Source organism: Silene latifolia, chromosome 7, assembly GCF_048544455.1.
Source record: "Silene latifolia isolate original U9 population chromosome 7, ASM4854445v1, whole genome shotgun sequence".
NCBI lineage: Eukaryota > Viridiplantae > Streptophyta > Magnoliopsida > Caryophyllales > Caryophyllaceae > Silene > Silene latifolia.
This window is the reverse complement of record NC_133532.1, coordinates 108,057,207-108,084,685: the sequence shown is the minus strand read 5'-3', so window position 1 is coordinate 108,084,685 and position 27,479 is coordinate 108,057,207. Positions and strand designations below refer to the sequence as shown.

Genomic DNA, 27,479 nt, shown 5'->3' with positions numbered 1-27,479 from the left:
AAAACAATAATTCTTATATGTTACTATAAGACGATTTCATAATTATTTTATTAGTATTAAATGAACGACTTTTTTTTTGATAGAAATATACCACTTTATGATGTGAGACCGTTTTACTCTATAATTTGGAGGAAAAGTCGTGACAAACTGTCAATAATGTTATAGTGCCTCCAAAATTGTGAAAATAACGTATTTTTTAAGTAGACTTGACAAAATTGCCCCACCTGATTAATCAAACCTGACGCCCGAACTCAAGACTCGAACCCGAATTGATCTGATCCAGTATAACTCGACCAAAAATTATTGTTGCAAAAATAATTATTATTGGCAAATAACTTGATAATAGTTGACACAAAAATGACTCCAGCCCGAAATGACCCGCCCCGACCCGAAGTCTGCAAACCCGAATTGGTCCGACCCGACTGACCAGTTTGTTAGTCTATTTTTAAGCATAACTTTTGTTTAAGACAGAACAAAAAAACTTGTCTTTTTTTTTATCGCGTTTGAGTGTTATTGACCCGTTTTAATTTTAAGAATGATATACTCTGTACTTATTTTTAAAAAAATCAATAATGGGATCTCCCAAGGAAGACTTGCCGGAGTTTTCTTAGAAGTATACAAGAACAATAAGTCTCCCTTACGACAAATATATATATCACAAACTTAAGACATGTAAAATATCAGTCACATTGGTAAATAAGTTAGAATTATGAGTGTTTAGGAAATGAGAAATAACTTATCTTTATCTATCCATATGAAATTTATTTGATATATTACAAACTTATGACGGATATTTTTTTGCAAATGAGAAGTGATATAAGAAATCACAAATTGTGAAGGCTACAAAAATTCCCACAATGCGAGTCGTGTCTCGTGTGACATACTCAGAGTATAAAGGAAAAAAGAAAAAAAAATATGAGGGGGTGTTTGGTTGGGAGGTTTGGAATGGAATGGAATAGATTTTAGTAATTCTAGTGTTTGGTTGGGGTGTTTTGGAATGGAGTTAGAATCCTGATGGATTCTCATTCCACCCCAACCCCTTGGAATCCCATACCCACCTCCTCATGGATTGGATTCAAACTCCATTTCTTCATGTTTATTTTTCTAATGAACCAAACATGTTTTGGAAGGTATGGAATTGGAACCCCATACTCCTATGATTTCTCATTCCAATCCATTCCATTCCTAAGTAGTGAACCAAACGACCCCTGAAAAGAGTCATGATGGCAGGTAAAACAGTCAGTGTCTCAGCCTCGGTGGAACTTTGGAAGAAATATCATTTGGCCCGCGGATTTAACAGCGCCCTATTTTAACCGGATCCGTTTCACCCGCCCGACCCGTGTGACGGTAGATCGACTCAATTTGCAATGATCGCCTACGCTTCTAAAACCACAATCAAAACCCCCATGTAAAACCCTACTCTCAAAGCCGCAATATTCTCCAGAAATTCCAACCTTCAACAATGGAGGTCACTACCATGGAAGGTCTTGAAACCAATCAACCTTACAATCACGAACCCGACAATGATTTCTGCATTTCAATCCTCAACAAATTCACACCAACTTCTTCATCAAACGAATTCCACCAACACATCTGCAAAATCATCGGAGAAATCTCTCAGGAACTTACAGACCGCCACGTGTCACTGTCCAACATCGCCTACTTCGGCGCCATCTATTCATCTCTACGCAACCTCGTACTAGACCCCACTTCGTCGACACCTTCACTCGATGCGCTTGTCGTTTTGTTGTCCCTCGTTCTTCCGACGATATCGTCGGGGATTTCGAGTAAGAAGAAGACGGAGTTTTTGGAGTTGGTTGATAGGGTTTTACGCGGCGGTCGGGTTTCCGAGAATGGGGTTGTTGCTGGGTTGAAGTGTTTTTGTCAATTGTTGTTGATTAGGAGGGAATCTTGTTGTTGGGATGATGTTGCCAATTATTATGCCTTTCTTCTTAATTATGTTACTGATAGTAATCCCAAGGTATATTATTTTCCGTCTCAATTATTTGTTTACTTTATTAAAATACCTGATGGTGACTTGCAAACTATTTTTGAAGTCTATGCTATCAGTAACATAATTCAGAAGTTCTGTTTGAAACTTAAACGCGAGTGCGAATATGCTAGTTCACATCTCCTTTTGTGGATTAGTGCTGCAATACTGAAGGGAGTTCGGCATCTAGATCTGTACATTTTTTACCAACAAATCTCTTTGCCTAACTGTATCCTCAGTTCTCAAACTTTGGTGTCACTAGAAATTCACTCGGTTAGACACAAAGTGGACTTGAAAGTCCCTAGCTTCGTCTCCTTGCCAAGCCTCAGGTTTCTTAAACTCATCAAAGTAACATTCTTGGACGCCGAGTCCGTTAAAAGGTTTTGTGTTGGTTGTTCACGGCTGAAAGAGTTGGTTCTTATCGACTGTGGATTGGGTACAGAGTATGTTCGCGTTTCTGCTTTAGCACTTGAAAATCTGACAGTATACTTCTGTCGAGGTCATGTCGAGTTTGATGCCCCTAATTTGGCAAGTATATCATACTTGTGTTCATGGTCTGATGTAGGTGTGGATATGACCTTGTTGATGAGAAAATCATGCTCTCCTTCTAGAGTTGAAGTAGGTTTTCATTCACCCCGGGGCACCTTGTTAATAAACTATGTACTGGTTTCACATCTGTTTTTGAAGTCTTATTGCCAATATGTGTTATGTGTTGTTCTTGTTCCTATGGTGACTTGCAAACTATCTTGAACTTTGGTTTGAATGAGATGAGCGTTGGTGAATTTATACCTTCTTGGATATGCTTATTATAAATGTTATTTGGCTAGAGTGCTAGACATTTGATTGTTTGCTTCTTTGTAGGTGAGGAAGCAATCACATACATGTATTCGAGATGTCTTACAGAGCTTTCAGGGTTCACCATTTCTGCCCTCAGCAAGTGAAGGATTTACTAACATGTTAGAAAAATTACTACTTTTTACTGGATCATCAAAAGGCGCCCCTGCTGAGAAAGGAGCCCAGGAAATCCTGCACGTTCTTGAAGCCCTAAAAGACTGTCTGCCTTATCTATCCATGAAAAATAAAACTTGTATTTTAAAGCATTACAAAACTCTTTTGGGATTGCGTAAGCCGCTTGTTACAAGGCGTATTTCAGACAGTTTGAATATCCTTTGTCTTCACCCTACTGTGGAAGTTAATCCTGAAGTGTTGGTCGATGTTTTAAGCTTATTGGCAGTATCGAACCCAGTAGATGAGACATCTGCTGATGGCCTGACATTTACAGCTCGTCTATTGGATGTTGGGATGACGAAGGTTCACAATCTCAATAGGGAAATCTGCGTTAATAAGCTTCCAGTTATCCTTAATTCCTTGCAAGGTTTTTTTGGCTTTCTCGATCTTTCCAAATATGAAAAATACAGTATTTCGAGTCCTCCATAGTCACCATTTGCTCACTTGTATTTTTTCATGGCAGATGCTTTTGGATCTGGGTTTGAAGGGGCGAAACTTGCTGCTACTGAGGCAATGAAGAATCTTATACAGACTTGTATAGATGAAGATCTAATTAAAGAAGGGGTTAATCGAATAAAAACTACTTCAGACCTCAATAACAAGAAATCTGTACCATCCGTCATTGAGAAACTGTGTGCTACTATTGGGAGTTTGATTGACAACCGATATCGTGATGAATGGGACATGGCATTTCAAGTGGTGGCCGTAATGTTTGACAAATTAGGTAATTTGAACCTCCTTGCGTCCAAACTGTTGCAACACTTCCCATATTTTTTTGGTTCCTTTTAATTACTATGGTAGCTCACATTATCTTTTGTAGGTGATTCCTCTTGTCTCTTAATGAAGGGAACCCTTGAGAACTTGGCAAACATTGAAAAGGAAAGTGGCGAGAATTTTGCCGAGAGAAAACAGGTTGCCTTGCTATTCTTTTATTGTTGTTTTATCAGTTCTCAGTTCTTTTTTTTGGTTAAAATCTCATTGGTTAAATCAAATGAAGTATGCTGAGGTACTGAATACAATCAGGGTCTATGAAATAGCTTGCCTTGCTATTGTTGTTTCAATTTTTATAATTTGTCATTGTTTATCAAAGTATCATTGGCTCATTAAGATGAAGTATGGTGGTTGGTGGCATACTTAACAGGTTGTGGTCTATCAACAGTGGTCTTGCTTGTATGCAGTGGGAAACATACTCCCAAATCATATTGTGGTTCATTGTTTCTGTTATTTGTGCCTTTGTGGTGCCGCTGTAGGCTTCAGTAATATATTTATTTTTGATAACTTTAGTAAAATAGTTGATAGTAATATGCCATCCTCATCAAATAGGACTGCATCATTAAAGTTTCTGTAATAAGATGATTTGCATTAATTAATTGCCCTTCCAGGAGTGTGGTGTATAACATGCTATCATATATTAGTTTACTTTATATGGGCTCTCATATTTATTTTGTTAGTTTGTTGGTGTTCTGAAGCTGCTCGTTTCTTTCTTTTGCAAATCTATAACATATGTGCTTGGTCTCATTTGCAGTTGCAAGAATGTATTGGATCAGCATTAGGGGCAATGGGGCCTGAATTATTCTTGAGCATTCTTCCTTTAAAATTGCAAGCTGATATATCTGAGATCAATGATTGGCTTTTTCCAATTTTAAAGCAGTATACAGTTGGTGCCCGTTTGGGTTTCTATGATGAGTCTTTGTTGGTTGAAGTTGAACATCTTAAACAGAAATCCCAGAAGGTAGGTTATCACTGCTTCCAGTAAAAGCTTCTATGGCAGGGCAAGAAGGGGTTAGCAGGGGATCCGCCCCAAGTGAAAATAAATATGATGTTTTTGGTTTAAATTATCACCTTTTTTGTTGCTTCCTCCAATTCTTTGGAATTGCAACATTTACTTTTGGCACGACTATTAGGAATTGTGAGAAGGAGGTGAGTCTCAGTGTCTCACACAATAAAGTGGTATAATTTTATTCAGAAAAATAAGACCCAAGTAGAAATGTTGCAATTCCATGAATAGGCCAAATAAGGAAAATGTTGCTATTCCAAAGAATGGAGGGAGTTCTTTAATTTTTTTAACACCCGCAGTGCCCCCACACCACCACCGACAAAGAAAAAAAAATTCAATCTAACTTTTTGCCACGGAACCTCAAAATCTGTCTCGCCACTAGTAAGTGCTCTACTTCTTCAGCCTTTTGTCACTAACAAGTTCAATAATTTTGTCAGCTTAAACTGGAGGGAAGAATCCAGTTGTCAAGAGTCGTGGATTCAGTGATATATCATATCTGGTCGTTATTGCCTGCCTTTTGCAATTATTCATCCGATACTTCCAAAAGCTTAAATTTTCTGAAGAAATTGCTACACATTGCCCGAGTTGGAGAATCTGATCTTCATGGCATCATATGCTCTAGTTTGCAAATCCTTATTCAACAAAACAAGTGTGTTTTAGAAGGAACTAGTTATTTGCAGAGAGGTAGACCTACTATTTCCTCCGAAAGAGCTATCAGCCGTTACAGCAAAGAGGTGGCTACTGCTAATTTAGCGGTGTTAGGGGACTCTGCTCTGGACCCTTTTTCAGCTCTATCTGAAGTTTATCAGAAGTCCTCAAAAGATCCCGGCGGAAGTTTGCTGGTAAGAATATGTACTCTTCTCCTTGGACAAGCAGTGAAACAACATATTCTGAATAATTAGTGTTCTGATCTGTGTGAACCGTGAAGATGACTTTCAAATAATTTTTTTATGTTAATGAGTGCCACACTTCTGTTTTCAGTTAATGGTCAGTTGGATCCATGGTAGGGCTTAATTTATAGTATGCCCTGATACAAATATGCAACAGGCACATAGAAAACACACTTTTTACACGGTTATACATGTATTTTAACCGAATGTCATAATACAAATATACGAAATACGTGTGAATAGGTTCGCAGTTCGCCGGGTTTGAGCGAATAAGGAAACCAACGTTGGAATAATGTTTGTCTCTCTGTTATTGCAATTTAGCTTATTATGCCCTACCCCTTTTACCACACTCGGAGTGAGAGCTTGTTTGGAGGCTTTGATCTGAGGATAAAGATTCATTGCTAAACTGATATCCTCTTATGTAGAGTTGTCTGTTGTCTCCCATTTATCCGTGCCGTCTATAGGCATCGTGTTCCCTTTGAACACAGCCTTGTGTAGTACCAGTCTGAATATTTTTATTGCCTTTGGTTGGAGGGGAGTTTGGAATCGGGGTTGCAGTTCTTTGTTCCACATTAGTCATCTGCCTATCATCTTTGTTTTTGTTTTTGCTCTCTATTTTTGTTCTTGGTCCACACACCCAACACTCTCTCTCTACACACACACAGTGTATTCAAGCTACGCTTGATTCATATTTTGGAAGGTATACATCATTCTTTTTCTCCGTTTTCACTGCTTAATCATTTCATCCATTTTCTAGGTTTGATTTCATTCAATTTGGAGATCTGCTGTTAAGTACAGTGTGGGATTCCTAGGTTCTCCTCTTTTTCTCCCGCACCTACACACCCGATTCCCTCCGTTCCGATCAAAACATCTTTATCGGTTCTGGTTATCATATAAAAACGTGTGGACTGGTGTTCTTGGTACCTTTATCGATAACTGTAGCCATTACAGCTGCTTCATGTCTGCTTATATTGCCACAGCGCACACATGTATATTTCATGAAGCTTACATTGGTTTTGTTATTTTTGCAGGCTACACTTGGCGTATTCGCTTCAATAGCGGACAAGCAACGTGTCTCAGTATTCTTTATGGAAACCATGACGAAGCTCTTAAAAGTCACTCAAGATGTTGGTAGAATGGAGAACTCTAAATCTTCAATGCAGATTGACAATAACTCACTTTCTCATCAAAGGTGTGGTGCATTGCCTGCTAGTGTTAAGTCTTGGAAGTGTACTTCAAAATTTTCAATGAAATAATTCCCCATTCGTTCTAGTGTGCATTCATCTAGGATTCTAGGGAGTATACATTAAGGATGGGGGTAGTTTTGTAGTCTTTAGTTAGAAATTCAATTATATTTTCTGTGTGCGCCAGCTGCCTTATAAGAGTGTTGATAAGTGTTAATCTTTTCATCCTTTTTATTGCAGAGCACAGCTTTTTGATTTGGCAGTTTCGCTTTTGCCTGGTTTGGAAATTTCGCAGACAGAACTGTTGTATTGTGCAATGAAACCAGCATTAAAGGTTTGTCATTTCTGAGCTTTAAATTTAAAAGATGCTCTTTTAGATTACTAATTTTGAGTAATGCCTGGATGACTCTCAGGATGTGGATGGCTCAATCCAAAAGAAAGCATACAAAGTACTTTCAATGGTTCTCAAGGTGCCTTTAATCTCTTACTTTCAATTTCATATGCATTGCATCCTATTGGCATATTTTCTTTGTGAAATATGATATCAATAAATTATGCTTCTACTTCAAAAGATATTTGTAATACTATGTGTCCATATATGGATATCCACTGCTCCACCTTTTTATTTTTCATTTTCTTATGTTCGTGCTCACTTAATATATGACTCACATTTTACTAGATTATTACCTTCAAAAGCATGATGCAAATATGCTTATGCTCAATGCTTGGTGAGGCAGTAGCCAGAAGTCCAGAACACCTTGTGTGTCTCTTGTGCGCCTTCTGCATTAGGCACTTCATGCAATTTCTTTTATATTTTTCTTCTGTTCTTTTATGCCCTTTTCTATGCATTAATCTTACTTTTTTTTTTAACTTGTTAATCCAATTTAAAATTAAGAAACTGCTGTTAGTTGCACACGACCTTTATTTCGAATAGACAATTTTCTTTGCAAAATTAGTGCATCTTATGTGCATGAGGCGTGCGGCTTGACCTTGAGCCTTGCTCATCATCTACTCATCTCCACTGGCCAATTGCCGTAGCAGGGCTTATGCCTTTTAAAAGCTATTAGCCTATGACTGGTTTCACAAGCTACTCATTACTCGTAAATCATGAATTGAGAATAACTTCTTTGTTGTCTCTCTTTTTATTTGTAAGGCCGCAATGGTCCCACATCTAACCTCATATTTAGTACATATTAAGTTCGATAAGAAGCTGTCCTTCTATTGATATTTGTTAGACGTTATTCCCTCTATTTCACTAAGATCTTCTTGTTACTTTTGGGCACACTATTTAGAGAAGAGGAACATGTGTTTTTATTTATGAAGGGTGTGGGGGATAAGAGACGGGGGTAATATTAGCCGCGTATTTTTTGTCAAAAAAGAAAGAGGAAGATCATAGAGAAAATACCCGAAATTGAAGAAAATCTTTGTAAAATGGAGGCAGTACCTGCTAGGTGTTTTTATTTTTTGATTTTTATATCTTCTCTCCTAAGACAACATTTAAGTGGGTAAAGCCTATTTAAGTGAAAATAGCTATGGCTATGTTTGGTGCCTTAAAAATTTTACTTGTATAGTTGTATCCAATTACAGAATCAGTGGTTGAAAAGTAAATGTGGCCAATATCACCCCAGAATGCAGCCACAGCTTACAAAACTTTAGTCACGCGGCGTCTCAATCCAGATTTGAAAAGGCGCCCCTCGAGTGCGCCTAAGGCACGCCTTGGATGAGGCACCATCCAAAACACCTTGGTGCACTTTAGGTTCGCCTTTTAGACAAGGCTCACTTAGCGAGGTTCATTAGCATGTCTACATTTTTAGATATGCCTTTTCTTTATACCATTATTCCAAAACTTTACTCCTTTAGATGTTAGACAACTTGAAAACTCCTCAAAGGAGTATTGTTGCCCAAAATTTTATTCGGGAAATAATATTAAGCTGAAAAAATAAGGCGCCTCGCGTCTAAAAGGCGCGCCCCTTCACCTTGCGCCTTGCGCTTCATCGCCTCAACCTCTTAGCGCATAAGTGCGCCTTGCGCCTCTTCAAACTAAGGTGTCACTGTAGAGTGTGGAACTGTGGATTTAGTACCATGTTCTTTTTCTAGCGTTGTAAAAAAGAGCTACGCATTTGTTTGTCACAGCCTACAGTAGAAATTTAAGATATTTTTGTCATCACAATTTTGATAAGCTTTTCATATAATTTATGCCTTGTTGCCAGAACTCAGATTGGTTTATTGCAAAATGGCATGGAGATTTGGTCAATCTGATGATTGAAGTGCTGCCATCATGTCATTTTTCAGCCAAGCGTCACAGACTTGACTGTTTATATCATCTTATCGTGTACAAAGCGAAGGTATTTGCTTATTTACTCTTTATAAACTCCTGTAGATCCCATGAAATAATTGATTGTATAATTATATGTAAAAGTGTTAAATTATCGTATCCTTGCTTTTTACCTGAAGGATGAAACAGAATTGAAAAGAGTTGAGATCATCAGTTCATTCTTGACAGAAATCATACTTGCTCTGAAGGAGGTATGCATTATTATTCAAATTGATAATCAGTAATTGCTTTTAGAGTTTTAGTACACGTAATATCAGCCTTCAAGTAAATCCCGAATAGTTTTGTACTTCTTATTTCGATATATTTTTGTGCTTTACATTTTTATGAGAGGAAATTGTCTTCTAGTAATTTTGTGACATTGTGATTAATGAAGTTCTTACATAGTATTCTACTGTTTATAGGCGATCCTTTATTTTTAGGTGATGGGGAGGTTTAGATCTAAGGCCCTGTTACTTAATGTAGTTTTGCATGGTGCTGGTTGGAACAGTTGTTACATTCAAAGTTCACCCTATCAATCCTTTTTATCCATTGTGGGGCATGAGATTCATAAATCTTTATAATAGATCAAAGTGTATTATTGGATATCATAACAGGAAATTACATGCGGATATTCATCAGTAGTCTTGTACCTCCGTACGTACGTCATATTACTAGAATGTTTTTCATAGCTTTCATTCACTCACAGCTTGTTTATTTATTATTCAGCATGCGTTGTTAAGCACTCCGTACTATTTAGAAATGTAGAATAGAGCTTGGTGGGAGAGATAAAATTTATAAGCTCTTGTGGGTACTGTTTAGAATAGAGATTTATAAGCTCTTGATGAGTTGATGGTGATATTATATAAGTCGTTTTAGTTTGGAGTCTACTTCAATGGATGGAGGTCATTTCCTTCTTATAGCGTCAGTAATGAGGCGGATAGATAATAGACACAAGTTGAATGCCCGGCTCATAGTGGAAAGGAGTGGGCCTGCTGTAATGAGAGTTCATATTTGCCAAAACTTCTCCGTGTGATACTTATTCATTTTTACCAAGTGATGGCTGTTTATTTTGCTGTCATTGACAATCAGGTTTGTATATAGGTTAATGGTTAATGTATTTAATGTTGCTGTGTATATCACTCTTCTTGTAAGAGGTTCAAGGCAGTTGAAGTTCGTCCCGAAGTTCTCGTAGACTGCAGAATTTTTTGCAAATCAATGTTATCCTATGACAGTAATATTTGCCTCAACGGTGGATTGAATTGTTCAGTAGCAGCTTTATGTGAAGTCTTAAATAGCTTAGAATTTCTCATTTTAGTGTCATGAATCAAATTACAATCATGTTTAGGCTTATGTTTTTCTCCTCAATTTATGAACAATATCACACATTTTTAAGAAGCTAACCCTTTCTGAGATTATGGTTTCCTTGTTTCGGTTTCTCAAATGTCCATCCTTGCCATTTGTTGTGTTATTATTTATTATACTACATAAGCTGTGCCTTGTGTGGCTGGGTCTTCATTGAAGTTATTTGATGTGCTCCTGCATCGTTATTCTTGCAGGCAAACAAGAAAACCCGTAATAGAGCTTATGATGTATTGGTCCAAATTGGCCGTGCATTTGAAGATGAGGACATCAGTGGAAAGAAGGGTAGATTACATCAGTTCTTTGATATGGTATGTTTTTTCCTTTCCTTAAGGGCTTGATTTGGATGGGTGGTTTTAGAGGGGAAGGGTGACGGATACAAAATCTTCTGTATGGATGGGAAATGGGGTAGGAGGGAAATGGAGGGAGAGGAATTTGGAAGGATCCCTTTTCCCTCCCCTCCAAGCTTAATCAAAATCCCTCCACCATAGGAAAGATTTGAAGGGAAATTGTACCCAAACAACCACACCCCATTCTCCGGACCCTCACCTTGTGGGGACGCCATCGTGCACCGACCTGCTCTTTTTATTTGGTCTTAAATGAAGTGTTGTTTCAGAATGTTTGATACGCGATACAAAAGGGTAATGTTGAAACTTGAAAGTAATGTAGGTTTTGTAAGATAGTACTACATATATAACTTTTTTTGCAATTCACGTGCTCTTGAACAGCTATTAAAACTCGTCCACTAATTATATGGCTGTTATCAAATGACTCTTAGTTTCTATTATGTTATTTACCCCTATATGATGCATGATCAAAGGACACCCATATTATGGCCATGACCACATCACCACATACCTAAGAATATTTATCTCAAGAATAAATCTTTGATATTTCACGGCGTCTTCTGTAGAAAGTGAACCATCTTGGTCTTAAGCATGGTTATGTTACTACCCGTTACCTGACCGAGCGTTTGAATGAAATTTGGACAGTAACAAACCGACATCATACTCAAAAATGTTCAGTCATTACTTTTTAATTTGTAACAATGTATTTTTTAGCGATTTTATCTATACAACCTTTTTTTTAAAGAAGAAATGATGGGTAAATACACTGTCATTTGTGTACTCGGCCGTTTGCATTATGTTTCGTGACACCGGTTGTAGGCCAGAGAGTTTGATAATTGGGCCCTGACAACATACTTAAAAATACTGACTACTTAAACGATATCTTTTTGCAACTTCATTTATGCATTTTTAAAATGTGGGAGAGCGGACACATTTCCGAAATCGTGTGTATTTGTGAAACAAGTTCATTAGAAAGATAGAGTAGATTATTAGCATGAAAAATCTACTTAAATTTGAGATTGCATAATTGAAATGAAAACGGGAGTGTTAACACTTTTGGTAAACAGCTTAGACGCTACGTCTGCATTGGTTGCAAATGTGCAATCCGTTACATTGCATCCCAATACCGTGATGTCGGAATCGATTCTGCAACCATGATCAATTTCATTTTGTTTTTAGAATGGTGTGGACTGTGGAGGGTTGGGGACTTGGGCCCATCAGTTACATGTCCCCATATACTATATAGTATTATACATAGCATCATGAATAATTTATTATACCTTATGAAGCAGTTTGATTTATATAATGTTGATCGAATTTATTGTGTGAATTTGGCCATTTGAATCATTTTGTTGCAGGTTGCTGGATGCCTTGTTGGTGAAACTCCACATATGATTAGTGCTGCTGTAAAAGGCTTAGCTCGCTTGACTTATGAGTTTTCTGATCTTCTATCTGCTGCTTACCAAGTGCTGCCCCTTTCATTTCTTCTACTTCAAAGGAAGAACAAGGAGATCATAAAAGTATGTCTCCGTTCGATTGGTCAATCATGAAGTTTGATTATTAACTTTTAAACTTAATTGAAGGATTGTGATTGACCATTTTTTTTTAGGCTAATTTGGGTCTACTGAAGGTTTTGGTTGCAAAATCACAATCTGAGAACCTGCATAATCATCTAAATGTCATGGTTGAAGGCCTGCTAAAGTGGCCATGTGAGACAAAGAACCATTTCAAAGCTAAGGTCTGTATCCTAAATACTAAAGTTGCTTTATGTTTCCATTGAAGTTATTTACTTCTCCCGACAGTTTGTTGGTTTTATTTCTGGTTGTCTTTAAAGCCATCCTTAATTGTTTCAATTTTCTCGTAGGAGTACAGAAAAATCTTAATTTTTCTCTTGGACCTTTTTTTAAGAGTTTTTTTTTAATGTTTGGAGTAAATGCTCAATTTTGTTGGTAATTAAGCATTTCAAGCATTATAAGACAAATCAAGGATTTGAAATTGTTTTACCTGTTTGTGTGGTATGGGATTGACTGGTTTTGCTGATAAGAGCGTTCTTACAATTCATTTTTAAGCTCTGAAGTTGGGACTTTGATGTTCCCTGCATATATAAGAGAATCTTGATTTGCACTAGCCTCCGCAAATCTATAGAATTCATCTTTGAGTTCTAAAGTCTGTCCTTGATTTATTGCTAGGTTAAACATCTGCTGGAAATGCTTGTGAAGAAGTGCGGCCTTGATGCTGTGAAGGCTGTGATGCCTGAAGAACACATGAAGCTCCTTACTAACATTCGCAAGGTGTGATGAATTATTTTATTGATAGTGTCTATTTCCGTGTATAAATGACTCTGTTTATGTATTTTCCCGTATTTGCTTGTTGATTATACTCAGATAAAGGAGCGAAGAGAGAAGAAATTTGCAGCCAGTTCTGAGACAGGATCTTATCTGTCAAAGGCAACTACATCTAGGTAATTTTTGGTAGTCAGTGTTTCTTTGATCTGATCGTGAATTGAATTTGAATCTCTTCCAAGACATAGTTACTCTTTATACACCACTGCAACTAGAGACGCCAATGGGATGAAACCATACCGGATCCTGCTGCATCCGTTAACATTTCCATGGGTCCTAAAATTCTTAAACCATATTAGGATTTGTCAGTTCAATGTCTAACTAATCCAACTAAATTTGTGAAAAGTTGCCTATTTTTACAGATCTAGATCTGGAGTAAAACTGACCCCAGAAATATTCTCCGACCTAGATCCATAGTCCACTTGTCCCCCATCTGCAAGACTGCAACAGTCAATCTACAAAAACTCTATCTGGGAAGGAATATCCGGGTGTCCTTGACAAATTAAGTACTTGTTGAGGAACTTTTGGCGAGTGTTTGAAGTCACATTTTATGTGCGGGCATGGCTAGTAAAACAAATTGGAAGATATATTTGCTCCGATATTTACACGTATATAATTTTGTCCTCTGTAGGCGAAGTGAATGGGGTCACACAAAAATATTCTCAGACTTTGGTGAAGAAACAAGCAATGCTGATACATCAGTTGGTCGGCGGAGCATGTTGTCTTCAAAAGTGAAATCAAATGCATCTTCTTTAAGGTTAGTCTGTGTTTTAGAACTCTATGCTGCAGTCTCTGATATCTCTTATTTCGAAAGTGTCTGCTTTATTCGACAAGAAGTCCACGGTCTCTGTGGCGGAGGGTAATATACAAAATGTTCCCCAATTTACATGAGTTAAAAATGTTGTTATAAAGGAAAAATATTCAATGGCGAGTAAGGGGGTGTCCAATGTACAAAATAAACCTATGTAACACTGGTTTTAACAACGCATGGATTTTGTTTTCGGATGACCCATAATGAGAAATGAGAATTGTGTATGGAATAGAATCTAGTATTTGGCCCCATTTAGCTCATTTATAGTAAAAATTGGGAGTGGTTCCACTTTGATATTGAAAGTTTTATCACAGACTCAAAGTAAACTGGGAACATGGTGTATAGATTGCACATTTCAAATAAAGTAATCTAAAAAATACTTGGATTTCAAAGTGTATTGACGTATTGTGTACTGAACTAAACTATATGTCTGATAACTTGTATGTCCAGGAAAACTACAAAATCAGGAAAAACCCTATCAGAGGACTTCCTTCACCAGATAGAGGACGAACCCCTTGATCTTCTTGACCAGCGGAAGACAAGGCTCGCTCTTCGATCAGGGGGCCATCTGAAAAGGAAACACGATTCCGATGATGAGTTGGAGATTGATGAAGACGGGAAACTTATTATTCCCGATGAAGGAAAGCTAAAGAACATGCAATCTTCTGATCATGACTCTGATGATGATGAAAGAAGTGAAGTTGCCAGCTTTGTCTCTAAGAAATCTAACAAAGGTCAAAAGCGGAGAAAGACATCGGAGTCTGGATGGGCTTACACAGGAAAGGAATATGCAAGTAAGAAAGCACGTGGGGATTTGAAAAAGAAGGGAAAACTTGAGCCATATGCATACTGGCCACTAGACCGGAAAATGTTGAGTCGGAGACCAGAGCATAGGGCTTCCGCAAGGAGGGGAATGGCTAGTGTTGTTAAGTTGACAAAGAGGCTTGAAGGGAAAAGTGTCGCAAATGCACTTGCTGTCAAGGGCAGCAAGTCAAAGAAAGTACACAAGAAGAGATGATGGCCTGATGGGTGGGAGTGTGAAGTTATGTCGTAGATGTCTGGTATTTATTCTTTTGTAGGTTTTTGAAATATAGAATACATGGTTTCCCCTTTGTAAACTGAAGTGACGAAATTTCAGTCAAATGTAAACCCATCTTTTTGGTATACAATGCCTTCTGTTGTTTTGAAGAAACTTTTTTACCTTCTGTGTACTGTAATCAATGGCAGAGTTTGGACTTTGAAGGTGTATCATCTTTTAATGTGTGGAATTGAATCATTGCAGAAGACTGTTTGCAGTCATTTGGGTATAGGTTGTGAGACGACAGTTGCTTCCTTGTAGAGGTGGAAGGTAGGCTGTGGAGTGTTAGGGAAATCGGAAAGGAGCCGTGTTTGAACATGCCCTAACAATCCCTTCAGTTTAATCTTATTTGTTTGTATTTCGGACATGTCCAAATGTGCTGTGCCCAGATGGGTTTTGCCGTGCATGGACTAGGCGCGTTCTTTCTCAAGCTTTGGCCTAGTTCATGAACTATACAACCATTGTGCAGAATCTGAGTTATAACAAACTTTACGAGTTTTGTTTTAAAGAATGAGTTTTATTGTAAAGTTTATGAGTTTACACACTTGATCATAAGAAAAATAAAAAATGGAAAAGTTCAAACAAAACCACAAATTCTCATTTAAGACAGATCTTATCCGTCACAAGCTGAAGACGGATAGTGTTCCTCTCACAATATGCAAGTGGCAAATCAAGTGGGAGTTAAATGGAGCACCCCACTTGCCCTTGTGACGGATAGTGTCCGTCTTTAATGAGACAACCTGAAAAAAAAATACATATTAGCTCAGATAGGCGTACGTTGGTTGTACAAAGTTATTGTACAACTGGTTATATAATCTTATTTGTGGCTTCGGCGCAGGCACTGTTCCGATGCGCTGCATTGTGTTGGGTCATATCAAACTTGTGTCGTGCTAAAATGGGACATAGGCTGGGGCGTGCCATCCCTAGTACCCATTTGTTGATATCAACTTCTGTGCAACATTAACGAAGCGGGACATGAGGAAGAAAAAACTGGGTCAAAATCCTTCATTTTTTAACAAGGATTTTGCTTAAAAGAATTTTAGGAATAAAATTGCCTAAAACAGTAGAGGAATGACTCGTGAAGGAACTTCCAATATCTTTAACCCTTTAAAAGGGAAGAGATTGTGAGTGCAGTTGCACACTGAGTATCAATAATAAAATTTCAGGATTCAACAAATGAACTAATTCTGAGAATTCTATTCTTAGAATAAGGCAATGATAACTTGCAAAAAAAAAAAAAAAAAAAAAAAAAAAAAAAAAACAGGTCTCTATTACACATCTTCTACATCCATGAAACAAGTATTCGATGTAGAAACTGGGCTGGGCCATGATACAGCAGTTGAACGTATAAACTCCAGACGAGAGGTGCTTTTCAACCCAGCTTTCTTCGTCTCAAAGACCGCTTTCATATTCAGATCAAATACAAAATAATTCGCTATTGCCGTACGCCTCGAGGCCTTTGCCCTTGTAATTGTAAGATATAGCAAGCCATGAACATCCACCCTGTATAAAGCACAAATGCCATTTCAGTTGGTGAATGACATAAACTCGTTTCCGCCAAAACCCCCACAATGAAAAATGATCCAACTCTTACGGCAGTGTCAAGCCTATGTTACTTGGACTCTTCACATTACCTCAGCATACACAAGTCCGACAGTCAACATTTGGACTTACGAATGAGTGGATGACAATTGGACAATTCCTTTCAAGTATACATGGCAAACGAGTCGTTCGGATCAATATGGGTATATCAATCCATGTTATTTCGTTTACGCGAGTTGTGGTCCAGTGTTTTTTTTTTGTGGGTCAATTTGAGTTGGATCTGATCGGGTGAATTCAGGTTATTTTTTTTTAGGTACAGGTCACCAGTTTTGCCTTAATTCACAAACGTAATGCCGGTGTCTAAAAAGGTAATCTGCACATGGACACACATGAGGCACCCGTATATGATACTTCTAAACGAGTTTGAGCAACACAGGCGCTGAGAAGGAACAAATGCAACATCAACCAGTATCCCTTAGAAGGTTGCTCTTACCAGGGCACTCGCTTTTAGTAAACAGTTCGCCGAAGAAAGACTGTTAAACAGAATTTGTGGCTGCTAAATAACAGAGCTATAATTTCTATCTTATTCCTCGCTGTTTTATATCAGAAAGTCTCGCCAACAAGAATTTACAAAACCAAAGATAAAATCAAATGACAGAAGAGAAAAGCTTCAAACCTGACAATCTAGCATTGTTCTAGAGCGAGGTTCTAGGAGGATAAATGAACTACTTGTATGGAGCAAAAATGATTGAAGAGTTCTGACCACCAAACCCAAATGAATTGGATAAAGCTGCCTTCACATTAAATCTTTCTTTCTTTGGGCCGACCAGTAAGCTAGTATCCTGCTTTGATTGTTTCAAGTTGGATGGATATTCAGATCTCACAGAACAAAATCACTCATTTCATTGACAAAAGTTGCTCCAAACCAATGCATCTCCACATTAGTTGAAAGAAAAAAATAAAAAATAAGGAAACAAAACAAAAACTGTTTCTAGATAAACCGAAGGGTATTAACACAGAACGATAGCATGAGTCAGAGTACAATAGAAAACGTGCTAAAGCATGCTAACATCGTGCACTACAGGAAAAAAAAAAATCACTATCTTAAATCCCTCTAGAATCATCCATTTATATGCATTCAAGACGACAAGAAAAAAAAAAAACTGAAGCCTTCACTACAGATTACAGAAATAGCACTACAAAAAAGCAAAAGCACAAGAACAAAACCACATACCACGCCTTCGTCAGGATTTTCAAGGTTGATGTTTGGATGCAGCCATCCTGTCCGTATTGCCTGCATAAAAACCAGCACAACAGAGAGGTGTTGGTGATTGCTGTCCTTTAAGGTTCTTTTAAATGGAATTTCAATAGAAATTGGAATGTGAATGCCACTAGGAACTTAGATCACCTTTAGCCCCAATCAAACAATAGTAATTAGCCAAAAGGGAATGTTGAAGACTAAATCGAACAACCACATTCCCTCAATCCCTCATGCATGGCGCCAATGAGTTTTTATAGTCCACTAAATAATTAGTTAATTTTACTTAATCTATTCAAATCAGTTTTCCAACTTAACCTGTACAGTTGCAACAGCCTCAATACCACCAGCTGCTCCAATAAGGTGACCAGTCATGGATTTTCCAGAGTTTATCTTCAACTGTATACCAGAAAACTTAATTAGATTCAAAGAAGATATTGCTACTTCTGTTTTACAGTGTTCTTACGGTCCGACTTTTTGAGGTCATAATTTTTAAACTTCGACTGTAAATGTGTAAAATAAATCTATAATTTGATAGTACTAAAATATGTATATTATTTGTTGTCAAAATAATCTTTCACAAAAATACGTACTCTCGTAATATTTAAGTGCAAAAAGATATGGTTAAAGTTCGTCTTAGAGACCACGTATAGTTAGATGAAAAGAACATTGTGAAACAAATGTCGATACCTCGGGATTATCACCTAAACAGCGGACCAAAGCTTGATACTCCTTTAGATCTCCCATTGGTGTTGATGTCGCATGTGCATTCACATAGTTTATATCTTCTTTGGCAAGACCAGCATCAGCTAAAGCTTTCTCAATGCAGAGAGCAACTCCAACCCCTTTTCTCGGATGATACAATGAAAAATAGTTTGAATTAATTTGAAATTTTCAAATAGGTGATTACACACAAAGCAGCTGAAATGTTAAAATCATAATAGTTAATGCAGTTTGTAATGCACAGGACTGTATCTTCACACTTCTCACATTGAAAGAAGTAAAGAATATGCCAGAGTCATCATTTGATTCAAACTTTGTACAAAATAATTAGCGAAAGTTAACTACAAAGGCGTGCATACAGTTTTCTGTCATGCTCTTCCCATATTTGCATATTTATCCGGTTCTTTGAGATTGGTGTAAACATTGATGTCTGTACTTTCATGATATTTGAATAATGAAAAATCTTTTCTTGCCAAAAAAATAAAAATAAAAATAAAAAAGCTAAAGTCAAATAAAGAATTCCCTCTTCTCATATCAAAACCAGGCAGAAGATATCCTCCTCATTACTTCATGACATGTAAGAGACAAAATATATTGCAGAAGTAATTTGGGATCACATATGATAATGAAAGATGTCTGCTGACGATAAAAACTCTGTAAAGTACCTTGTGGGTGAGGCTCTGTCATGTGATACGCATCGCAAGTGAAACTTCCACCCAAAAATTCTGCATAAATATCTGCACCTCTTTCCTGCAGCATCAATATGCATTGGTGATAAAATAACACACATGTACTATTGATTAATTACTCCACAAAAAAAAGTGTCAAGCACTTAGTACCAGAGCATGATCTAATTCTTCCAGTAGCAGAACCCCGGCTCCTTCTCCCATAACAAATCCATCACGATTCTGTTTGACCACGAAACCACATAAAGGTCATGTTAAACATCCTCATACCCACTAGCAAGCGTAGAATTTGTCCATTGAAATATTTACAATGAATTTTTCAAAATTACTATAGTTTATTTTATTAGGTTTGTGAGACACTTGGGTGGTGTTGTAGAAGAGCAGGAATATATGGAAAAGTGCGCGGGCAGTGCACCGTGAAATGCTAATCACCTTCTTCCTCTCATTTATATTGTCTACATTTGACTATAGTGGTCAAATGATCTCGAATTCAACCGGTATATTCTCAAAAACAATAGTTACAACCTGTTACTTTTTTTATAGCTCAAACATGACAAAGTGTCATTATAGCTCTACAGAAGAGCATTAATGGTCACAGTTGACAACGATTGACCAACAAAGTCAAATGGGAACAATAAACTTTGGACATAAATAGCACTTTGCGAAAAGTAACACAATTCACAGGAAAACACAAAATGTTCAGACTGTGAATCATACAGCATCCCAGGGACGTGAAGCTCTGGTGGGGTCACTGTTCCTCTGTGAAAGCGCCTTGCAGGCCACAAACCCGCCCAACCCTGTTTGAAACTGTTGGTTAACAACGAATATGTAGTACTGGCCAAGTATACGAAATCGGAAAGGTCAATATATGTACCGATTGGTATTATTGCTGAATCTGAGCCACCACAAAGCATTAAATCCTGCATTTTCTCAGAAGGATTATTTGGGAGATATTAGTTCTATAAAAGATATAAAAACAAATGAACTGTGTTCCCACGTCCAAAAAATGAAGTTGCACTTACAGCTTCCCCTCTAATTATGTGGTTTGCAGCATTCAAGATACAGAAGTTGCTTGTAGCACAAGCAGCTGAGATAGAATAATTCGGCCCCATCCACCCCTGTTGTTAAAAAGAATTGAGCAAATAATCAAATATAATACACACATTACAAAATCAGCTCCTAGGTATTAACTATTAAACACATAATGAAGGGTGACTCACCAAGTCTATTGCAAGCATGGCGGATCCCATATTTGTTGTCGCAAAAGGTACACAAAAGGGGTTCATCTTCCTATATGAAATATTAAGACATTCTATTGCATCGTAGAAAACCTGCTCGATTATAACATGAGCCAAAGTGAAATATTATCTCGGCAACAGAAGCATGACTAGAAATTACTTATGAAGCAAGAAGATTCACACAAATCTCATGAGAGTATGAGACCAAAACTAAACCAACTGAATATTCTTCCCTTGGTCATCAAATATTTTTATTTACATATTTATCTCATTTTATATATCCATTTATACAAGAGAGAGAAAGGAAGGCAGCAAAGCCAGACACGAGGGTTTGGACTCTAAAATCCAGTTAGATAATAATGAATATTCAGTATGGCTAGATACTTCCTTTCATTGTCAACAAGAAGAAGTGAAAATGAAGATTTCATACCTTCATTCCACCCATTCCAGACCCAATAAGAACTCCACATTTTGCCTTATCTAATTCATTATTCATATCCTCCGTAATTCCACCGTCTGCCAGAGCTTTCTTCCCCGCAGTCAGCATATACAACATGAACTTATCCATTCTTTTTGAAAGTTTAGGTGCAACCCATCCTTCAGTTGAAAAAGACTTGATTTCTCCAGCAATTCTCTACTCATACATGTAAAAGAGACAAAAAGATATGAGAAATCAAAGGATCAAAACAGAAAACTAAGGAGCAAACCAAGGAAAAAGTTGCTAAAGTGACTTACTGTAGGAAAGGAGGCACAATCAAAACTCTCTATCTCACTAATGCCACTGACACCCTCAAGCAAGTTATTGTAGAAGACATCAATTTCATGTCCTAACGGGCTCACCACACCCATTCCTGTCACAACAACACGCCTTTGCTTTGTCACGGGCTTATTTTTTGTTGCGGCTTCCATTGATGGCTCAACTGCCACAGCCATCGCTCCACCTGAAAAGCAGGAGTATACTATGAACAGGCCCAGAGATTGCAGCCACGCATTACTATTGTTTTGTCGTCAAATAGCATACCAATAGAAAATATGATATCAGATGTGATAAATACAAATTATAAGGTAATCTGATTGTGAGCTCAGGTAGCTTGTAAGGCTCAGTGACTGAATCACACATGTGAGTCCTGACTCGTGAATTAGAAGTACGAAATGGCACAATGGACTGAAATGGCGGGGAGAAGGGGTCAGATGTATGCATCATCGCAGCGTAACCCTTGTGTTAACAACACAAGGCAGCTTCGGATGACCGAAATAAAATATGGTGACAATTCCATTGAATGACTACTACTTCACAATAAAAAGAAACACAGCCACTTAAGTGAGTCATTTTCCATCATTCAATCATTATCCAAAACCCAAAAAAAAAAAAAAAAAAAAAAAAAGTGTCTTTGGTTCTATTGAAAATTAAAAATAAAAAAACACCTCAGAGCCAAGAAAAAATAACACATGCTAGCACAGTCTAGAAAGGGCATATTCATGCATCCTAAAAGTGAACAACAGGCGACTCCACAAACAGTTGCATTATAAAAGAAATAATTGTTTTGCACAACTGCTCCATAACACGCAAGCAGCTTACTAGAGGTGGATACAAAGTCTAAACCAGAATCAACGTGTCGTCCAACCAAGAATGACAACACCACAAATACTAAAACCATTTCTACCATTGACAGGTCTAATGATGTCCTAATGTAGTATGCATGCCACAAGACAGGCCCTTAGAGGATCCAAGATAGTCTAAAGGGGTTGAATAAAAGGCAATCACAATTACTGAGAAGACTTGCTCTCGAATGAGACATAAGTAATAATGCATGCTGCCCCTAGAGTCAAAACTTTACTATTCTTTAATTTTGGAATATACGGAATAAAGTAAAATGGCTCACTAAATGGTATGTACTTCATATTGTGAAGTAATCAACAATCAATGCAAATTGCAACACAATTTGCACAAAGCGTCATCTGGAACCAGCCTATCTGTGATTTAAACACTAAGGGTAAGGTTGCGTATGTCCGCTAGGGCAAGAGCTTTTGAGGCACTGGGTTAATACTGTTGTTGTTGGTACCCCCTGTGTCGGTCACTGTCAGCAAACAGGACCCTTGGCTGTACATTATGTTTGAATGAATAATTTCTTCACGCAGGCTGGACAGATGCTATTTATCATCCTCTATCTTCATAAAATACACATGATAATGTCACAGGCATGAATCAAAGACAGACTACTAAGATACATGGCAAATGTAAACAGTATATACATGGGACCATGAAGCCCAACAGATACCATTTACTTCTGCCCCTACCATCCTTAAATTGGCTCACTGATAAAGTTCAGTCAAGAACAGGAAGTCCCTGCAATAATCGCTATCGTACAAATTTAATAAGTTATAACCTACACTTTAATAGTTACATATACCCTCCACAAACGCAGTCGATTCACACACTAAACTTCTGATAATCATAGTGACTGTTTTACGGAAGAAAAGGTTGATGCAAGAAAGAGAAATACGACAGCCTAAATCCCATCGTAAGCACGTTACCAACCATGTTAATGTTCATGGATGACAAAACAACTTAATTCAGGATAACAAAAACATCCCCCTCACACAAATTGCATGAAACAAAGTTCTCAGTCACATAGAATCACTCACGTTTCACCAACTTTAGCAAAATCTATGACATACGTTTATGTCAAATTATAATATCACTATACTCAACCAACACACACATCTTCATCTTAAATTCCTTTTAATATACACAAACATAGAATCTAACGAAACCCCATCTCAATACATCATTACCCGGTGCGCTCCCAGTAAACAAGATAGCGGCTACAGATTCCCTCGTCATCCAAATAAGAAAAAACATACTCCGCACATCATAAGTTCATAATAACTGTATACCTAAGACACCACGCGCACAAATGACAGAAACATAGTACAGAACAAAGATTAAAGTAATCAATTAATTAATAAATATAAATATAAATATAGTGATTAAAATAATAAAATAAAGTACCTGAATGAAGAGCTCGATTACTCCGCCTGTGCTTACGGGAGATATGACCAAATTTGGATCCAAAAAAAGATGAAAAACCGTAATCACCCAAGAATCCCAAAACAGCATTATCATTATTATGATCATTATGATTACAATTACGATTATTGTAGAATTCATTACAAGGCTCAAATGCTAAACAAGAACTCATCAACCCATGTATACTAGAAGATCCACCATTTATGGAAGAAACGCCATTTCTAGTACTATTACATTTAAACTCCATTGATGAAGAAGAATAACTTCTTTTCTTCTTACTTCTTGGAAAGCTTGAAGAAGAAGAAGAATGTCTGTGTTTTCCACCATTGTTGTTGTTGTTGTTACTAGTGTTAGTAGAACTACAAATGCACGCAGCAACAAACCACGTGCACAGTGGAGACGCCACCGTGTACGTCGCCATTAAAGACCCACCAAAGAAAATCAACAAAGTTTGGAACTTTATGCAGTAAAGAGTATACCCAGATGGAAAAAATGAAGAAAGTTTGAAACTTTTATATTATTATAATAGGAGTGATACAGTAAAGTTGATATTTAATTGCGTCGGAGAAAATTATGCAAATGCTGGAAAAATGAGGGTGGTGAATGGTGATGGAATTAGGGTGTGTGTGTAAATGAACGGGCATTTGATGAAATGGAGAAGTGGGTATTAATGAATGGGAAAAAAAAAAGAGTGGTTGTGAGTCGTGTGACTAGATTCAATCTCAATAATAAAATCATAATCAAGAGACTTGAAAAGATAACACTATATCAATTTTTTTTAGAAAAAATAAGGGTATTGCTTTTTCACATACGCTTTTTACTCTTTCACATACGTAATTTACAAGGTTACCTTGTCATTTCTTCATCCTTTTCCCCAATCAATTATTTTTCTCCCTTCCCTAGTCCCCTTCACCATTAAATCACCCCCACCCATCTCCATTAACCACCACACACCTCCATTAACCACCATCTCGCCGGCCGCACTCCCCACTCCCCGCCACTCCAGCCGACACCAGTCCCTGCTCCGACCTCGGCCAGCCATCCCGCACCGGTCTCCCTTCCCCCTGCGACTGCCGCACTCCCCTCTCATCCCCCTGCGATTCTGAGTCCGGCTACCACCGCACAACCCTCCTTCCCCAGCCCACCACCGACTACCACCGCCACCATTATTATTATTATTAGGGATATTCTCTCGTGTACCTCTCAGCTTTTTTATTTTCTATGATATACCCTTCTTTTCATGCAAAAAAACTTTGACCGTCAATAACTCTTGGCTACAAGTTCAGAATACGATAAACTTTTTTTCCAAATTGACTGTCTTTAAGAGGTCTTCCGTTTGAAAAAAAAATCACCGACGTCTCAACTTGTAGTCGCGAATTATGGTCGGTCAAAGTTTATTCGTTAAAAAATGTTTGACCAACCATAACTACCGGCTACGAGTTCAAAAAGCGGTGAATTTTTTTTTTCAAATTGAAGGCCTTGACGAGATAATTGGTTTGAAAAAAAAATTACCGTTTTCTGAACTCGTAACAGAGAATTATTGTCGGTCAAAGTTTTTTTTGCAAAAAACGAGGGTACACCATAGAAAACGAAAAAGTTCGGGGGTACACGAGAGAATATCCCTTATTATTATTATTATTATTATTATTATTATTATTATTTACTCAAATTCGATTAATTTTCATACTGCGATTCCGAATCCGGCTACATTTTACCTTTCATCTTGAATTCTAAACCATTGACAAAGACGAGCATCACGGCATTAAGCCATCATTTTCAAGAGATGCTTCAATCTCGATAATTTACATGGAATCTAGACTCCCATGGTATTTCTCTCATTGGTAAAATGGTGCATGTGAGTCCTACTGATAATATGACAGTAAATCAATAATAATCCAACAATGATTCCCTCTGGATCCTTCTTCTTAGCATAGATTTGAGCATTGGCTTGCTGCCGACCCTCATAATCTTAGTCTCAGCATCGATGTTGGCAGCGTTGCTCAAGTTTTAGAAGATTAGGTTTTAATTTTAGGGAGAATGGTATATAAAAAACCTAGTTTGTTTAGATTTAGGAAAAGGGTAGAGTATGGAAATTTTATGAAAAAAAGTATGTGAAAGAGTAAAAGGCGTATGTGAAAGAGCAACACCGAAAAATAATGGTCTAATATTATAAATAATAAGAGTAAAGAAAATAAATTTTAGAGGAAATGTTTATAGGACATCGGATGGCATGAATTTACTCCTTAAGCATATGTTAAGGCGTGATTCTCCGAAGGGTTCCCGTCATCTCCGAGCTGAAAGTTTCCTTGGCTTACCACAACTCCGTGAAGAGGATGGTTGAGAGGCAGACCTATTGTTTGAAGTCTCACCTCAGGCATAAGGTTAGGACTTAGGCGTGATCGTTCGAAGAGTCCTAGTGGTCTACCTCACCTTGGGTTCAACCTAATGTTAAATATCTATGTATCTCTTTTAGCCCGTTCTCTGGTTTAATCTAACCCTTCTAACTGACTTGGTCATTTGAGGCTCGTCTTTTTTACGACATGAGTGGACCTCTCTGTGTCTCTTTTATGCCGTTTTCTTTTTTGTTTGCTTAGTCGATGCAATTATGTAGTCATCTTGTGGACACACCATGTCGGCTCCTCGTGACTTTTGAGCGTTATTCGACTTGAGGTAAGCGTCACGAATCGAACTAAAACATGTGGTGTAATACCTCTGAATTTATAGTTGTGCACTCGGCCGAGTACGACAGAGTACTCGACCGCGTGGCACTCACTCGACCGAGTTTGGTGACGAGTGTCTTCTAGGTTTAAACCCAGATTATGGTTGTGTGTCACTCGACCGAGTGTGGTGCACTGTTACGTACTATAAACATTTCACCGCTTCCACTACTTCTATACACACTTCTACTCAATCACAAACTTACACAGTTTCTTAACACAGTTACACATACTAGCATTAACAGAGGCTCCATCATAAACATCTCCAACATAACCATTATACACTAAGCACATAATTCCCAACTCGACATTCCCATAACCGGTGACTGGCTTAAGCATAATGGGGCCATAATTTTGAAATGAGGGTGCCTACTCACCCAAAATCTAGCATCAGTTGGGGCTCCCAAGATACATACAACAGGTTCATTTTGTTAGACTCACTACGTTCATTAGGCTCATTTGTTACAGGTTTCAAAATCGTCGCTCTGATACCACTTTGTAACACCCCCATATACCAAGGAGCCTTAACAAGACCTTCTCCAGCATATAAGGGCGTTACCATCTCGGTTGCCCGAGGATAGTAATGATCAAATATCGATTAAAGAACATTTAAGTTAATTACAAGTGATTAAAAAAACCAAAGATATATAAAGGTACAACTCAAAACCACTATCAGCTATGTGAACTACATCTGTCGAGACTCGTGATAGACTCATTCCACCAAGCACCCATCTATCATCTAGATCACAACCTGCTAAGACTGACTGCTCACCATAGTGGATCACGGCAGACACAACAAAAACAAACAACAAAACAAAACCACACAAGGTCTGCAACTGAGGGAACAGACACAACACAGGCACAACAATATACACACACACACACACCACATCTCCTCCAATCAATCACCATCACCGACTGTCCACTGGACCAGCCCTGCCAGTAGGGGACCGCAGCCGTTCCCATCTAAGCCTCGTTCATCATACCGAGCGAAAAACCCATGTCTATTAATGTGCACATCCCCTCCCGTGGTGGGTTCCACGGAGGGCGAACTACAGGCGTGAAGTCACTCCCGCAAGTAACTCCACTCAGCCGAGGACGCACCTCGAGAACCATAGACAAACAATTACAATCAGCTGTACCACAACAATGATAACCAAAACGACACAACACCAACCAATTGC

General features: G+C 37.9%; 2 protein-coding genes across 3 annotated transcripts; one reads left to right on the top strand and one right to left on the bottom strand.

Moving 5' to 3' along the window:
* The first annotated feature begins 1,214 nt into the window (after positions 1-1,214).
* Positions 1,215-15,270, top strand: LOC141592498 (uncharacterized). The gene is made up of 18 exons (XM_074413199.1): positions 1,215-1,981; positions 2,852-3,365; positions 3,462-3,722; positions 3,819-3,910; positions 4,524-4,730; positions 5,213-5,617; positions 6,697-6,857; positions 7,090-7,183; positions 7,263-7,319; positions 9,060-9,194; positions 9,304-9,375; positions 10,720-10,833; positions 12,228-12,389; positions 12,479-12,607; positions 13,059-13,160; positions 13,254-13,330; positions 13,843-13,968; positions 14,473-15,270. Exons 1-18 carry the CDS (start codon positions 1,463-1,465, stop codon positions 15,038-15,040), a joined length of 3,795 nt encoding a protein of 1,264 aa, XP_074269300.1. The 5' UTR covers positions 1,215-1,462; the 3' UTR covers positions 15,041-15,270.
* Positions 15,271-16,172: 902 nt separating this feature from the next.
* LOC141592499 (3-oxoacyl-[acyl-carrier-protein] synthase II, chloroplastic) lies at positions 16,173-24,290 on the bottom strand. Of its 2 annotated transcripts, none has more exons than XM_074413201.1 (14): positions 23,561-24,290; positions 21,283-21,488; positions 20,978-21,181; positions 20,530-20,640; positions 20,332-20,427; positions 20,184-20,229; positions 20,027-20,106; positions 19,463-19,531; positions 19,289-19,373; positions 18,591-18,745; positions 18,219-18,299; positions 17,877-17,936; positions 17,319-17,484; positions 16,173-16,603 (listed from the first exon to the last, which is right to left on the bottom strand). In XM_074413201.1, exons 1-13 carry the CDS (start codon positions 23,997-23,999, stop codon positions 17,368-17,370), a joined length of 1,749 nt encoding a protein of 582 aa, XP_074269302.1. In that variant the 5' UTR covers positions 24,000-24,290; the 3' UTR covers positions 16,173-16,603; positions 17,319-17,367. The 2 variants fall into 2 exon arrangements, with proteins under 2 accessions (XP_074269302.1, XP_074269301.1); XM_074413200.1 differs by having other exon boundaries at positions 16,466-16,603; positions 17,319-17,487; positions 23,561-24,220.
* Between the last annotated feature and the right edge of the window lie 3,189 nt (positions 24,291-27,479).